At 37.0% G+C, this 17,579-nt stretch overlaps 1 protein-coding gene across 1 annotated transcript; it reads left to right on the top strand.

The window, feature by feature from the left end:
* The first annotated feature begins 248 nt into the window (after positions 1 to 248).
* On the top strand, positions 249 to 17,170 carry LOC104462377 (plasma kallikrein-like). Its single transcript, XM_010074294.1, has 14 exons — positions 249 to 306; positions 3,038 to 3,200; positions 3,848 to 3,954; positions 5,665 to 5,824; positions 6,405 to 6,514; positions 9,651 to 9,810; positions 10,567 to 10,676; positions 10,765 to 10,924; positions 11,053 to 11,168; positions 11,549 to 11,723; positions 13,661 to 13,836; positions 14,140 to 14,235; positions 15,502 to 15,641; positions 17,015 to 17,170. Exons 1-14 carry the CDS (start codon positions 249 to 251, stop codon positions 17,168 to 17,170), a joined length of 1,887 nt encoding a protein of 628 aa, XP_010072596.1.
* Positions 17,171 to 17,579: the final 409 nt, after the last annotated feature.

The following is a 17,579-nucleotide window of genomic DNA, read 5'->3' as shown; positions in this document are numbered from 1 at the left end:
TCTAAGCTTATAAGCTTTCTTGTGTCTTGCAACCATAAGTAAAAGACAAACCTTTGTTGCTCTCTGGTGCTACTTGATATATACCATAACTGCATATCACAGCTGTAATTTGTAATTTTCCGTGTCATTTTGAGTTAATGGTGTAACAGTGTATGTGCAAATCAGTGATATGCCTTCTGATACTTGATAAAACCAATTGTACACCCTTTATTAAACATATCCTAAAGAATGATTTTGTGTTTTTTAGGATGATTTGGATTTATCAGACTTCTAATTTCATTTTCTTACTTGCTTCCGTTTACAGTGGTAAGTGAATATATAATTTCTAAGATAGTCATGTACTCATACAACTCTTCTAGAAGGGGAGATGATTAGTGACTGCAGTCTGGTCCTGAGAGAGCTGCCTTGATTCTGCTGGGTTGTGCTGAGTTAAGCTTGGGTAACTCACATAACCCTATTACCTGACATGGAACTTTCTAATGGGTCTTCACTGATATTGTCCTGCCACCTTGCCCAGCACAAACAGGACCATGCTATGGGCAGTTTTCTCTATCGAACTGAGGCTGCATCCAGCTCGTAACTCATCAGTGTGATGCTCAGTGTCCCACACCCAACAGCAAGGTTAGCAGCTTTAGCAGCAGCTTAGGACAGGAGCCATTTGTGGTTGATGGGAGGTCCAAGAGGTAGAGTGGTGCCCCATGCTTTTCAGCTGACTTTCCTCTAACCTGGTTACCCCCCAGCACAAATAAGAGCTCTCTGAAGTTTGCACTGATGTGTGCTGGCAGTTGGAGGGTTGGCCCGGTGCTGGGGTAAACTGGATGCCTCTTCCTGGCTGCAGAGGAGCCTCAGCCCTTTCCCAGATGCTGCCCTTGGGTAGGAGACAGGACTGACAGCCATCGTGCTGGAGCCACTTGGCCCAGAAGCCTCACTGGGGGACAGCAGAGCCAACATCCTTTTAAAGTTTTTTAAATAAACAAGCCCAACCAACCTTCAGTCTTATTCACACGTTGCCTTTGTGTGAAATTATTGATTTAAAAAGTGTCTGTGTAACACCTACATAGTATCATGCTTGAAAGGCTCTTGCAATAAGTGAATAACTCCAGAACCAACTGTTTTATTGTAAATTGTTTTTTTAGAATTATTTTGATATGCTGCAAGATTAGTGATTGTGTACATTTTTCAATGTCAGTCTGTGTTAATGATTTACCCTGTTCAGGTAGCAAAAGTCAAACTACAAAAATTGCATTGCATTTCCCTGAAGTTCCCTATGCTGATAAATTATAACTAAGACCTAACACAGGTTTATGTTCAGTAATGTATTAACCATTTTTCCAGAGGACAGTTAGATAACTGCTTTTTAGCAAAATCTATTTGATAAATGTAGTATTATTTAAGGGAACATTTTACATGGATTGAAATCTCAGGAAAACTAAACTCTCATTTCTGAGGCCTAGGAAACATTAAGTTAAAATATTCAGAACTGGCATAGTTTTACATGGTGCACAGTTTTACATGGTATATAGTTTTACAGCATGAATCTTTTTATTGGTGTGTGTTAATTTGCACTAGAAGAAGGTAAATGAGATCCAAAATGTATGATACAGCAAATAATTGCAATATTCTTTTCTTTTGACTTGAGAATGCACGTAGAGTGTTCTAAGTAACAGAAAATGCTTTTATGTTAATGACAAAGTTGGGCGAAGAAACTCTACTGAGAATAATAAATACCAATTTTTAGAGAAAGGTCTTCAAAGCATATACACCAGAAAATTTGGATGTTTATAAAGTATAAATATTGTATTCACAAGAAATTAAGCTTTAGATTATATTAGCTTGTCTTGCACATATTTATAATAATTCCTTTATTTTTCTTTTTTTGTGGGGTAGGTTATATATTTTAGCCATATGCAGGAAACATAGAATAACCCAAGTATATTTTATAATCACATTAACAAATAAAATCAACTTGTAATATTTTTAAACTGTAAATTCTAATATGATAGTTCCCTTTGTTTTAATTTTAAATAGCTTTTGATACAGTATGATAGCTCTATAGCAACCGATTAAGCAGCTAGACAAAATGTTTTCGGTTGAGTTTCCTCTCATTCTGTAAAAATACAGTATTTTCTCTTTATGTTTTAGCTAAGAAAAAGCACTTTTGTAGATACAGGAATAAAAATTTGCATATTTGCCAATTTGCTACCCCTTTGGAGGGCAAAATACAAGAAGAGAGTGGGCTTCTCTGCAAAGACAGCCCTTTTTTGTGTTTTGTCACAAGATTTTACAAACACCTTCATTTTGGAAGATGGGAGCAGGAGGCTCTGCAGTGTGAGTGGGTTTCGTTAGAGTTCAGTATGGGATTGACGATGAACTGTACATGTGAGGTGGTAGCTGAGCTCTTTTTTATTCTGGACAGTTCCAGAGATGCTACTCCTGTAACAGTATTTTATTCATTGTAAAGCAAGTCAGAGGGGGTTCAAAGTGGTGTGTGAAGGAACAGAAGTTTTATAAAACACTGGGAGCCACTGAAGCTATGCACACGAGCATGACCTGTGACTCTGGCCTCAGAGCATCCCTAAACAGAATAGGACTGTCTTCACATTCAACTTTCTAACTCTTTTTGGTCTCTGCACTTTGTTCTCCTGGTTTTCCTCTTAATGGTGCTCCATACTGGCCTCTCATGCAAGATGCTTCTGCTGCTCCTGAGAAGGTCCCTTCCCTCTCTGCCATGCAGACCTGCCTGGTGGCCCATCCTGCTGCTTGGGCTTCTGCCTCAGCTCAAACTGCCCTGCTCCAGCATGTTGGGTACGGGGCACGGAACAGGGGGAGATGCCACAGAAAGTTTTATTTCTGCTGGAGAGCAAAGATGAGACTCCTGGAGGAATGTGTTACTCACCCCCCTCACCCTCTTCTCCTGCCAAAGGACTGTCTTGAAGGCAAGGTCAATGAGAAAGAGGAGCAGTGGCTTCACCCTCTCCTGGTGAACTGTGCATGCTCTCATCTCTAATAATTTATACGTTTTGTTATTCCATATCAGAATGTATGACTCAGATCTATGAAAATACCTACTTCCAAGGAGGAGACCTCATTATGGTTTTTACACCAAGCGCCAATTACTGCCAAGTAGTGTGTACTTACCATCCCACCTGTCTGCTCTTCACCTATTTGCCAGCAACATGGACTAAAGATCCTACAGAAAGGTAAAATGTTTGTATTTGTGTGACTTTTGTTGGTCTCCTGTGAACATTTTAGGAACTTGGTAGCGTTGTGACAGAATACAGGCACACAGGGAAAGCTACAGGATTGCCATGGAAAACAATGCATGTATCTTTAGAACTGGTGATCTAAAAGTGTACTTGCTTAAATTTGAAAGATTAAATATGGCAGTGGCCAGTCTTTAACACTCACATACCAACCCTTTCAGAAAAACTGAACTGACTGTGCACTCCTTCCTCTGTGCCACATATTTATTGTTGAGGCACAATGTGATCAATTTCGCATCTCCAATGATCCCCTCTACTGTCCCCCACATATTTTTCTCACAATTAAGAACTTCAGTAGCCTGAGAGGATGAGGTTGTCTTCTCAATGCCCAGTGCATCCTCCAGACCCTGGGTTCTGCTTCTTGCTTTAATGAGACTTTTTGGAGCTTCCACATACACTGAGTAATCTCATCTGCCACCAGTGCCAACAAAGTAGATGCAGCCCTACCCTATCTTTCTCCAAATCGCACTTGTTGTCTAAATTTTAATGGTAAGGGATATTGGACAGCCTGCATTTCACCTGAGAAACTGTTTTAAATGTCTGTTGTACTGCAAAAGCTGTGAATTCTGCATTTCAAAACACAGGTTTTCCTGCTACTTAAAAGACAGTGATACAGAAATGCTGCCAAAAGTGCATATGGAAGGAGCTATCTCTGGACATTCCTTAAAACAGTGTAACATCGAAATTAGTGGTAAGATATGGTTATTCACATGTATGCGTTTTGTGCTCTGTATCGTGTAGCAGGTGTTAGAAAATTAACGTTTTGAAAACAGAAATAGAATCAGGGAAGCAGCCAAGCAGTGATTTGTATGTTCTTTGCCAGATCTCTTTCAAACACAGCTTACAAAATTTTCCACTGTCTTCACCCTTCAGCCCCAGCTATCCACCACCAAGGCTTCCAGACAAGATAACGGGGAAATTATGCTCCTGATGTCACTGTTTCATACAGGCAGATGAGAGCACATGCTTTAACTGGTAGCTCCAGTTCTAAAGATTAATTTATTACTACAATTCCACTCCAGCAAGCTGCTCATATGGCATGTGTAACCCTGCTTTACAACTTTGTAGAGCAGATGCCTAGCAAAGCAGAAGTACATAGTTACAAAGTGATGTTGCTACCTTCATGAATCCATGTAGTAATTTATTAGCAGCTCCATCTTTTCGTGTATGTGTGCTGTGCACTGTCCTGGGTTAAGCTGAGACAGAGTTAACTTTGTTCATGATTGGTGGGGGGAGGGCGAGTGAACGGCTGTGTGGGTTGGCCCCCAGCCAAGGGTAAACCCATCACATGCACAGCATCTCTGTGTCACCATGCCATACCTGCAAGTTATCAGCTGGCATATTTAAAGCCTATTAAATGTGTTGTTTTAAATATGTTTTAAACTTGGACCATCGTAATGATGTCATTAAGAGATCAGCTTTAAACATAGCATGGTACTACAGAGAAAGAGAATAAGGAAGAATATATTTATTCACTTCCTGTCTTTGAGGCCAAATAGTATCTTATAGATGTCAGCTAATTCTTCAGTTTTATTGGCGTAACGTCTCAATATGCAAGGGCTAAATGGGTTGGGCTTTACACAAGTTCTCTATTGCAGCTATTGACAAGTCAGTTGTGCTGGCTTTTGCTTGCCACTTGTCTTTGGGAGCAGCCAGGACTTTTAAAAGACCTTTCCTACCAACATCCTGTTGCATTTGTATTTGTGAGTAGCTTTGACTCAGCAAAATAGTTTTCAGTTTGGGATGTTATTCTTTACGCTATATAAGCTATTTGATATTGCTGGAGTTACTGCGGAATCAGACTGATGTCACTAAAATGAAAATCTATCCATTGTGTTTTATAACCCCACCAATGGCTGGCTCACTGGTGTTCTGTGAAGAAACCCCACTGACTGTGAGGCAAAATCTGCATCCTGCATGGGGGAAAGCTATTTCAAACCCTGCAGTCCCATTTCTCCATTTGTGAAGTGTTAATTAAATCTTCTGACTCAAATGGGGGATGTCTATTGCTTATGAGGACACAATTTGCCTTTTAAACTGCTCTATGAATTTGGAAATGGGAAAGTATGTTTTATTATTAATTGTGAGTTCTTGCTTTGATTAATGTCATCATGGTCTCAGCCATAGTGGTTACAGCTCCTCTCTCACGTAGGCAGAGGCACTGCCATGTCCGCCAGTTTTTAGCTCTGCCATGTGGTACTATACCTACACCTCTGATTTTATTTTTTTTTTTTTTTTACTAGAAGTATATGTGACATATGATGTAACCGAAGCAAGCATGGGACTTGGAATGTAGATTCTGAGGGCTGTGTCATATCATCTTCTGGGCAGTTTGGGGTGCAGGTTGGGGAACAGAAGGATAGAAGCATGTTTTCAGAACTTGGTCTCTCTTTTTTCACAGCTTGCAGCCCAGATGTCCACATAGGACTGGATATGGAAGGGAAAATTTATGATGTTACTATGTCTGACAGCTATCAACATTGTCAAAAAAGATGTACCAATGACAACCGTTGTCATTTTTTTACATATACCTCAGAAACATTTCACAATGCAGGCTTTCGGTAAATACAGGTTTGATCCCTTTCCTTGGACAGTACTGTGCTTTAGTAGAGTAAATCTCACAGCAGTCTAGGGTGCAATAAGTTATTCAAGAAAATATTTTTTCCTTGACTTGTCATCCTTGCAATGTTTATTCAAACTTACAGATAGGAAAATGTCTGTAGTAAATTAGCTTTCATTTATCCATTGATGAGAAAGACAAACTTCATTATCACAGCACTGGAAGAAATTAAAATCCTCTGGAGGTATTGAAGTGCAAATTACATTGATGGGTGTGCAGCATTGTTGCACTGTTAAATCCAGCTCTGCTTGTTGCTCTGAAAATAACATTCTCAGAGCAGCCAGAGAAATGTTTTAATTTTTATTAGGCGTATTTTTGAGCTGTTAATCTGCTCAGTTTTACAAGTTAAATATTGTTCAGCTAGCTCTCTTCTTCATTTGAAGATTGTTCTGGAGTTTGTAGATTACTCTGGACCATGGCCAGAGCATACACCACGGTAGGAATTACGTGGCCAGGAGGATGGTATAGACCAAGGAAGATGGCCTGTTGTCTTACCACTTTCTTTATTCTTTGTCACTCAGTAAAAAATGCTTCTTGAAACATGCCAGTGTAGGAACTCCAACCAGCATAAAGGTACGTGATGAGGTTGTGTCTGGATTCTCTTTAAAGCCATGCCAGCTTTCTGAAATAGGTAACTATTTAAAATCTCTGATTTAGTTTAGTTTTAAGGGTTATGGATGATGAGGTTATTTATGTTTCATTATGTAAAATAATTCTAATATAATCTTACTCTTGCAAATATAGTTAGTACTCTCAGGCACAAAGGCGCTTGAGATCTTTTCAGTTTTCCTATTTTATCATTTGTCTTACAAAAAACAGTTGCCTGCTTTGAAGATCTAAAGAATTCACTGATAAGATTAGCTTGATGAAATTGCTTGCAGGCAGCTTGCATGTTGTACCATGGACTCAAAAATGAAAGACAAAATCCCATCAGAGATCAGGAGGAATTGAAATCTTTCTAAATTGTTTGTATACTGTGTATGCAATTAGAAATTTTTAATGAAGACCTGCAGTTTTCTAATATGATTGGCTAATAAGAGGGTATTTATTCTGTGTGATTTGTGATGAAAGCAGTGTATGTGCTTGTTCCTGCAATCATAACTCAGTCAAAACTCTTAAGAGTGCAAGATCAAACAGTGTATGACAACTTTTTGCTCTCAGTTGAAACATCTTTCACTTTTTTCTTTTTTTTTTTTTTTTTAATCTACCTCCACTTTGTTTTACTGTGTGGTGTGTCCCCTTCTTAATGATGATGGTGTTCTGCTTCCACATAACTAGATTTTCTGTGAGCTAATACAAGACTTTCTCATAGAAATCACAGAGACTGCATCTTTTTTTTTTTTCTGTATCAATATATTTTCTTCAGATTCTGATAGTCCTATTGTAGGAATAATCTTTGGAAACTATTGAAAAAGTAGTTTTGTTCAGATCTTAACAATGAAGACACTTAAAGGAAAATGAACTGTAAAGAATTAAAAAAGGAAGAAAAAGTTTTGTGAAGAGAGGGTAAAAATTTAGCTATTCCCTCACTGTGTGTTTGAGGGAGAACAGAGGGAAGGGTTTCTTTTTTTCCCCGAGCTCTTGCATTAAGATATACAAGAAAGACATGTAATCGTGGTTAGAAGAAAAATCACAGTATTCAGGAGGGTCCTGCTCACAGACTTTGAAAAGAGTTGGGGGACTGTAGCATATGCAAAACTGATATGATTTTAAGTTTAAAAAAAAATCAAAAGCCATTTGAGACTTTATCAAAGACATTTATGATTTATGACACTGATGACTTGGCAGTAATGATCCATCACAAATTAAAGCAGAACGTCTGGAAGCATATGAAGATCAATCTTTTTCCTGTCTGTCTTTCCTTGCATTCTGTGTCTTGTCAGAAAGGCAAGAGGAGAGAGAGGAGGAATAAATCATGGGATCACAGAAACCTAGACAGTACTATTGGATCAAGAGGTCATCTAAGGAGGTCATCTGTCCTAATCTGAGACAGGTCAGCTATACCTGTCCAGACAGAGATTTGTCAAATGTAGTAAATATCTGAAATGGGTCTGACGAGTCCTACATTCTATGTGTTCCAGTGTCATCATTTTAAAAATAGGTGCTTACCCTTTCCAAGCTTTTGGAATCACAGCAACCCTCTGTGAACACCAAAAGCTAAATTGTACAAAGAAGCTTTGAGATTGCTTCAGTCAGATTCTCAGACCACTGAAATCATCAATATTATGGAGTTTCTCTGTTTCCTATTCTACTTTTACCTCTGCTCAGTAATGCTAATGTTGTAGACCATCTAACTGCAGTTTGTTTTCATGACAAGAGGAAGAAAAACCCTGCAGTTCTTTAGCCTTTCTTGTGTCCTTTGCCATTAGTTTTCCTTCTTCCTGAGCAGAACCTGAGCTCCTTTCTTAATGTTTATTAAATAGTACTGATTATTTTTCTTTCAAGAGTTTGTTCCTTCCATTTTGTGACTTTGCCTTTCTGATTCTGCCCTTATGCACTCATGCTATTACACATCCATAGCAATTTGCCTGTATTTCTGCCCTTTGCAAAGTACCTTCCTTGAGGTCATTGAATAATGATCACCAAACATGACCATTGAAATCATGGGTTAGCTTCCCTCAACTTCCACATTCACCTTTGTGCTTTAAATATAATTTCCTTTAGAAACTATCTGTTATCCTGAATTTTACTTCCCCTTAACATAGGATCTTGCCTACTAATTGTCAGTTAATTGACACTTCTTTTCTAGTCTCCTGATTTTTTTTGTTGTTCTTATTGTGTAATTACTGTCCAGTATTGTTGTCCTTTCATGCTTATGCTTTTTGAAAACCTCATCAAATTAACAGGAGTCACATTAAGCTCTACCTCTCCCTTTCATTGTTTTCCCCTTTCTGTAGTAAGATGTTTCTGGTATGTTTCTATAACTCATTGGGTAGGGTTGACTTGGCTGCTGTGCTTTCACAGCAGCTGAAGTTCTCTGTTGCCACCAAGTCCTGTGTTTTGGATCATTTCACTGTTTTTACTCTCTGTACAACTTGATAGTTTCAAGAAACATCCTCCACGCTGGTGCTTCCTTTTCCTCTCTTTTTATTGTTGCACTGGGGTTTTAACTAGGACTTCAAGTATATCTTTGGAGAAGGCAATTCTTTCTTCTCTTTCTAAACATGCTAGTACTTCATGTAACTTCTATATCCATAGTCTGGTTGTGTGAATTATCCTGCGAAGCCTCCGCTGTGTTATTTTGGTGATGTCAGAGGGCAGACTGTACATTACTCCTGTTTATTCTGCCTACTTTTCAAATAGCATTTAATAAAGTGTTAAGAGGATCATCTCATTATTTTTCTTCTAGTCTTCCCATTATCCTCTTAGATTACCTATTACCTTAAGTATTTTAGGCTTTCCCTAGATTACCATGGTTCATTCCTAACTGTGGATTTGTACACTGATCTCCACTGTTCCTAGTTTAAAGCCTTCCCTATTAGATTAGCAAATCTGTATTCTAACATGTAATTTATCTTTTTCTCTATATGAATCTTATCCCTGCTCAGTAGTCCTCTCCCTGAGTTTACACACTCAAAAAAGTTCTTGAGAAATAGTTTTTGGTTAAAATGTGGTGGTGTCTTTCCAGTTTATCAGTCACAAAGGGAGGAAAATGTGCATAAGGATAGAAATGGATAATCTCTAAACTGTAATATTCTGATGACATAATAAAATCTTTGGAACGTTGCATCTTTATTCTTTTTTTTTTTTTTTTTTTTTTTTTACAGATTGTCAAACGGACATTTTTGAAGATCAAGAATTTTCAGGAATTAATATTACAAGTTTTTTCACTCCTGATATCTCTGTCTGCCAAACTATTTGTACATATTTTCCAAAGTGCTTGTTCTTTACGTTCTTTACCAAGGAATGGCAAATAAAATCCCAAAGGTGAATATGACAACTAAAATTCTCTAAGTAGATTTTTTTTTTAAAAGCACACAGCCTTTTTTTAAACACTATTTTCTTCTAGTTATGTAAATTTTTGTTAAAAGACTATTTTCATTAAAGCACAGCTTTGTATGTTTTGTATTCATAAGTTTATAATATTCCATGGGCATTTAATCTGTTCTCCGGTGTGATCAGGGGTTTTGTATTGCAGCTGCATATCTGGTGTTAATCTGAAAAGAGTTACACACATCAAAGAGAGAGTGAGCCTCCAAATTGCTTTAATGAGTTAAAGCTGAATTTTATGAAATTATCAAGAGAGTCATCTGGTTTCCCAGCAGTATTAAGTTATTTACTTGAAAAGATTTTCGATAAAGTTAACAGGTTTAAAAATGTTTCTATCGAGCTTCCTTCTTTCATACTTGGTAGTGAGAATAGTTAAAAATCTGCATTCCATACAAAACAGAAGAATAAAGTTTCAAAGGAATTTCAGGGAGAAGCAAAGCTGAGATGGCATATATCATATAAAGTCACCTTTTCTACATATGTATAAATACTGTACAACCTACAAAAGCCCCCTCAATTTAGTGTGATCTAGTGAACTCAGTGAATGCGTTTTTTTTATATGAAATAGTTTTACAGATAGAGACCTGGGAGAAGAAACGCATTTAAGAAAGAACCTTCCCTTACCAGTACCTAAACAATCAATTTTAGGATGTGAGAACAGATTTAGTTATTGTAAAAAATTCTTCATTTTAGAAATCTTTGCCTTCTGAAGACATCAACAAGTGGGATACCAGAGGCACTTATATCACAAGAAAATGCTGTATCAGGCTTTAGTCTCCTAAATTGCAGAAGATCCTTTCCTGGTAAACAATAAATTACAATAAAAATACTAATTTTAAATTAGTCAGATGAATAGATTTTCTGATGCTTGGAATGCACTCATTCTTACAGCCTGCAATTCTCGCACTTACATGCACATGGATTTTTTGGGAGATGAACTCAATGTCACTTACACTAAAGGACACAGAACCTGTCAGCAGGTTTGCACAGATGTGATCCGCTGCCAATTTTTTACCTACTTTTCCCTCCAAGATTCATGCAATGAAGAAAGGTGAGATTTATTTTTTAAAATGTTCAAAGATTGATGAAATAATCATTCCGCAGGCTTGGTGAGGGGGTAATGTATGTGTTCTGCATTAAAAGGGTATGAACTGAATCTCTGCATTAATTAATTGTCAGAAAGTGTGAGTGTCACCTAAGAATGTCCTCGAATGGATCTCCAGTGGAAATAGTACATGGGCCAGGAAGGATCTCTGGATACTCACTAAGACTATGTAAAAAAAAAGCCAGTACTGGTAAGTAAAACTTTTTTTCATGTTAAAGAGACAGTGCTTAACTGATTTCAGTACAGGAAGCCAAAACCTCTCTTTTTTTTCTTTTTTCTTTTTTTTTATTTAATTGGTTGCATTGTCCCAGTGGGATGCCTTGTGAAGCTAGTGTGTTCTGAAAAAGTGAAGCTGTCCAGGTCTGCACATTGTAAACACCAACTGTGGCACTGTGAACTTGGTTTTAATAGATTTTTATGATCATAAATCATAAAGGGATTAGAATATATAATTTATCACCTTCTTTGTAGTAGGTCAGTCCCTATTCAGGGATCAGCAGTAGTCTCATCTTCATTTTTCCTTCGTGAGTGTGAATTATTTTTAAGCACAGTTTTGAATTATTTCTGTAGTGTGTATGCAGCATTCTGCAAGAACTATTAGGATTGTGGGAGGGACAGACTCTTCCCCTGGTGAATGGCCATGGCAAGTCAGCTTGCACGTGAAGTTGTCTCGTCAGAGACACCTCTGCGGGGGCTCTATCATCAGCAACCGCTGGATTCTTACAGCTGCTCACTGCGTCATGAGGTGAGGCTTAAATGTAAATGTACAAATAAAACCAAAAATTTCATCTAGTGTGTGACGTGAGTTGAGATCCACCTTTCAAAAAAATAAAAATGATGACCAGAATAAAATAAATGTAACCAAATTTAATGTAACCAAAAGGTAAACTTTTAAGGTAGACAATTCATATTCTTAACGTAACTGTAACTCCATACTTTGTCTCTTTGTAACGTAGTATTGTAACACTGATGCAAGATTATCCTTATGCATCTAGAAGATTAAATTCTAAAGCAGACACCAGAAACCTACAGAAACTTAGACATTCTCATGTGATACAAGCTTTTTCTTACTGTAATACCCTATCACCTATCAAGGAAAAGCTGTTGCTAGGTTATTCCATTTCACAAAAGTCAAATGACTTATCTCAGGGATTTCTCTGTGGCACTTAAGAAATGGTACTAATCTTATAGCTTCAGCAGCAGGGTGACCAGGACACAAAGTAAACTTCTGTGGGAGTCCCCTTCGGCTGCTTCTGGTACTTGAGACCTATCTCTGCTTTATATGAAACATCCAGATCCCTGTTGCCCTGATTTTCCTTTAACATTTTTTTCCATTTTTTTATCGATCAGACAATTAATACCCTATTTTTAATGAAGATTTCAGGTATAAGAACAAGATTTAGCACAACCAGTACCCAAAGCACTGCTAATTTGCACTGACATGTAGTCCATACTGTTAATGACCATTAAAATGCCATCAGATCTGGGTCGTGAAATCAGCTGTGTTGTGAAGAACTAATTTAATTGTCATGCCGGTGATTGCATGTGTTAGATAGTCACCACCTGTAAAGGAGGTTGTCCTGTCATTTACAGAGTGAAAATTGCAAGGCTGTTACTCAGTTTGATGGGAGAGGAGGGACAGATAAGAGAGAAAATGCTTCAAAAAGGGTGTTGATCCAGCTGTGTCATCTGAATTCAGGCACTTCTCCTCAAGCAGTGTAGTATGTTACCCGTTACTGCTTTAGCAAGGAGTAACATTGGCATTATTTTACCTCCAGTGACAAACCTTATAAAAGTGGTTAAACCATCTAAAAGACCCTATATAAAGTATGTTATTTTCTACCTGCTATCCAAGGTAAAAGTTAATAGTATTATAAAAAGCAAAGGGAGAAGGTATGCTTGAAAAATAAAAAAATATATATTCTATGTTAATTGAAAATTATTAAGTCTAACATATTTATGAATTCATATATAAATATTCAGTATTGTTGGAAAATTTATGTAGAATAAGTTTTGCATCATCTTAATTGCATTTACCAAATTTTTTAGGTTGCCTTAATGGTAGAATATCACAATGAAAAATTGCTTAAACTTAAAGTAAAGTTGAAATCATAAAGATTAACTGAAGTTTTCATAGGGTCTATGGTATTACACTTTCCAATCTCTATTTACATTCATTTTGGTGGCTGGTTTTGTTTTTGTAATAAGTGTCTGAATAGACACTACTTGAATTTATATTTCCAACTCTATTTTGGTTACTAGCAACACTGTTGTGTTGGAACGAATGGAAAGAATGTCATGTATTTTTTTCAGGGCTTAAATTAGGCCCTTGAAGTTTTGAAAAAGAAAAAAAAGGAGAAGAGCAGAAGAGAAAATAAAGGCAACAGAAGGGGAAGGAGGATGAAGGATCAGGACAATGAGAGTTTGAACATAAAGGAGAGAGAAAACTGATGTGGGGCTGAAAATATGGGCAGGAAAAGAAACAGAAGAAGTGAAGGGAATGGGATAAAGCAAACCTCTTTTTAGTTTTAAGTGTGGAAATAAAAAAAAAAAAAGGAAAGAATTACCTCAGTGCTATTCACTGTACACTCAGGAGTAACAGAAGATGTTGTCACCTACGCTCAAACTCTAAATCAGTGCAAATCTTTTGCCACACACTGACTGTTTGTCTTTTTCCCTCAGTCTTGAGAATCCCAACATTTGGCGTGTTTATGCTGGTATTTTAAAACAATCAGAAATAAATGAGGATACGCCCTTCTTCAAAGTGGAAGAGATTATTGTTCACCCTCAGTATAAATACGCACAGACTGGATATGACATTGCTTTAATGAAACTTGATAAGCCTATGAATTTCACTGGTATGTAGTGTATTTCAGAGGAATTCTGAAATGTGCAGGATGACAGAGGGCTGGCATTGGTACAGCAGTGCATGACACCTGGGCTGGCTTTCTTTAACATGTGGTTACTAGGGTTTGAAGAGAATCTCATTCTGTTGGCTTCGAAAAGAAAATGGGTGGCTTTTCTTTATGTGACTGGAACAATGTATAGTATAAGGGACAAAGCATAACATGGAGGCTATCATCAGGGGTTGTGTAGGTGCCCACAGAACCGTAATGTTACACTTGTCTCTGGACAAACTAATATTTTTAATCATATTTTAGATCTTCAACTACCTATTTGCCTGCCATCAAAGGAAGATGCTAACATACTTTATACTGACTGTTGGGTAATTGGATGGGGTTACAGAAAAGAAAAAGGTACAGATAAATATTTAAGCAGTGAGTTCTTCTATTTGCAAGATTCATGTTCCATTATTGCTATCTGGCCAGCACTGTAATATAGTTCTTCACTAGTATCTACTTCTATTAAGACATCTTAAAACATGTATGAAAGATGTATGACATTATAATTAAATAACTCCATGCTCTGACAAAAAAATAGATTTGATAAATTCTTTGATTCAATAATTTGAAATCTGAAAGAATGCAACCTTAAATATATCCTGTACAGCTCTCAAATACATTTCTTTAGATTCTAGATTAATCTACTGGCAAAATCCAGTACATACCTGGAATGCACACTCCTTTTCATGTTCCCAGCTGAAAAGAGCCAACAAATTTATCACTGAACTGTGAGATTTTGAATTACACTCAGCACAAAACCCATGCTTTTTTTTCTTTCTATGTGATTGCATTTGTATGATTTTAGAAATCAGAGATTAAAGTATGTTGGTTGCTTTTATGATTCTGGAGGTCGATTATAAACAATGCCAATGACCTTTGTGTTTTGATAGTAGATGGGATTTGAACTCCTCTGATTTTACGTGGAGGTAGGCCAAAAAGCTGTTAATTATGAAAGTCTAGTTTTACATGTATTTACATTTTTATATGTGTAAATTTTTGTGTGTGTGTGTATATAATACACCTATTTAAATAGAGTCCTTTCCTTTATGCACCTTCCTATTTGAAGGCTAGAGTTCAATGTGAAATCTAACAAACTTAGACAGATACTGTATAGGCTAATTTCTTCTGTTAGTTTCTAAGACAAGGCTGCTCTCAAATACTCTTATTTACTCTATGTGCAGATTTCTCCATCTTGTAAACTACTATGGCATAGAGCGGCACATATTGGGCAACTGAGATTCCAAACCTGTTGTAATACATTACTAAGAAGTAATTGCTAATAACACAAAGCAATGGTCTTACTGGGAGCACAGGTTCCAAGGGCCAATGTCCTGAAAGCTGTACTCATTGTTACTCATTGCAGATCACAAGGGAGATTTGAAGCTTGCCCAGTCATGAGACATAAAATGGCATTATAAAACCATTCAAATTAGCCAACCATTCACACTGTTTACTAACATAAAAAAAAAAGGAAAATCTGTGTCATGAACATCTAACAACACTCTAAAAACAGTGGCCTCCAACTTTGTAGTATCACTGTATGGGGATTTCTAGAGTTTCATTTTAGCTTTTATTTTGCTAGATGTAAACATTTCTCTATTCATACCACCTATTACATAGGTCGCGTACAAGATATTCTTCAGAAGGTTACTGTTCCCCTGATGTCAAAAGAGGAATGCCAGGCAAGGTACCGGAAGCGCCGAATAGGTGACAAAGTGATCTGTGCTGGCTATGATGAAGGAGGAAGGGATGCTTGTAAGGTAATGAAAAGAAGTAGTATATGATCATATATTCCAACCATTTGTTCAAATATATAATTGAATATTGTAACTATTTTTAATTGCCATTAGAAAAATATTGTTATCAATAGAGCTGTTGATTAAGCTGCCACTTTTGTCTGTCAAAAGCACTGAAAAATCAAGGTATGTGCAAAACATTTCTTATGTCATTGAAATCATTAGGGATAGATTCCATGGACAGGGAACTCCAAGTGCGTATATGTGTCTCTCATCCATTTAAGGAATAAAATGGTATTCCTTGGGAGTATCAGAAATCCAAAGAGGGCAAGTATAGTATCTCAAAGCATTTCTCCAATAAAAGCAGATTTCCTATGTGATGTTTTTATTTCTTGACAAGAAATACAGTACATGAAAGCTTATTTTAAAGCATCCACTGTGTACAAACTAGAAGGGAGGGTGCTAGCAACGCTATTAAAATACAGGAGGAATGGAAGGCTGAAGACAATTTGAGCAGACTGGTCTGTTCATTATTAGAATAGAAAATGTCACAACAGCTTGAGTTCAGTGAGCCAAATTATTTGCTTGAGTGTAAACTCATGCATTTAATTTAAATATTCTAAGTTAATTTATGCAGGAAGAAAATAGTCTGATTAGTAATATTAAATTCTCTACCAAATACAGTATTTTCACTTTAACCTTTTAGCAGTTAAAATTTTTATGTTATAATTTTACTGTTACTATGATCAGCAGTGAGTAATTAGGAATAAAAATACTTGAAGCTGGGAAGTAATTTTTCCTCTGTGCCAATTAAGCTTTCTTTATCTGATACAGTGTACCAGAACATCAAGATGATGTTTCATAAAAATAACACACTTGCTATTGTTTCAACAACTCATAATAGCTATGCTGAAGAACCTTATGTTCAGAAAGATCAGTTAGGAATAGGAAAAGAAAACAGAGATGCGTTTTATCCAAGGGAGGGCAGTGTCACTCAAACAAGACAAACCATGAAGAGAACTGAGGTTTGTGTACTAAAACCAAGGTCATAAGAGAAAACACTGGCAAATACACTTTTTTTTTCTCACTTGCATGTAGTCTTCATAGGGTTTTAAATCATGTGTATGTAGATAAAACAAAACAAAACACTGTAGCTTTGAAACTTAATGGGAAGTGGAAGTTATTTGCAATGACTGTAAAGGATTTAGAACTCAATTTACAAGAAAACAGTAAACCTGCTTCAGTACTCTGTCAATTAGCCTTGAGCAAAAGTAATTGAAATCTAGGCAGTTATGCTGATGTTAACGGTGAATGATGGTAATTTTAATCAAGATTTTCTTTGTGAGAGAAATACTGACGCGAGCTGTTCCTTGCATGCTCTTTCTCCTGTGACACAGGGAGATTCAGGAGGGCCGCTGTCGTGCAAGCACGAGAAGGTGTGGTATCTGGTGGGCATCACCAGCTGGGGCGAAGGGTGCGCTCGCCCCAGGCAGCCAGGTGTCTACACAAAAGTTGCTGAGTATTCAGACTGGATTCTAGAAAAAACTACATAGCATGAGAGTTACCTACTGGCTCAAAGTGATGTCGTGGAATAGTAACCCTAGGAACAACGTGATGAAGTTGTATTAAGGTTTTTTCAATGGTGTGTCTTGTTAGCCTGGAATGTAAAAGACTTGATTAAAAAAGTTATGAATGAACTTTGCCATTACTGAATAAAATGCAGTAGTAAAAATAAACTCTGTGGTCACTGATTTGGCAGAAAAAAAGAGTATGTCTGAAACACTGATTTCTTCTGTCCTTGCTAGCATAAAATGGGAGTGGATGAGGTTGCAGGATATGTATGGACTTGAAAGCTGAAAACTGCTCCTGGCTTCTGAGATGTGGACACAGCAATGGAGATTTCCTTCCCTTGTCCGAATTTGGTTGAAATGGGCCAACTAGTTACAAACTTACTAAGGGGTT

Source organism: Pterocles gutturalis, unplaced genomic scaffold (assembly GCF_000699245.1).
Source record: "Pterocles gutturalis isolate BGI_N339 unplaced genomic scaffold, ASM69924v1 scaffold13622, whole genome shotgun sequence".
NCBI classification, from domain to species: domain Eukaryota; kingdom Metazoa; phylum Chordata; class Aves; order Pterocliformes; family Pteroclidae; genus Pterocles; species Pterocles gutturalis.
The sequence above is the reverse complement of the archived record's forward strand: the minus strand, read 5'-3'. Positions and strand labels throughout refer to the sequence as shown.

What these genes read in the sequence shown, in the direction of transcription:
- LOC104462377 (XM_010074294.1), top strand. Translation starts at nt 249, where the DNA reads ATGATTTGGATTTATCAGACTTCTAATTTCATTTTCTTACTTGCTTCC. An exon ending in ACTTGCTTCCGTTTACAGTG is followed by an intron (nt 307 to 3,037) that starts GTAAGTGAATAT and finishes ATTCCATATCAG; the next exon opens with AATGTATGACTCAGATCTAT. An exon ending in TTTCACAATGCAGGCTTTCG is followed by an intron (nt 5,825 to 6,404) that starts GTAAATACAGGT and finishes TTTGTCACTCAG; the next exon opens with TAAAAAATGCTTCTTGAAAC.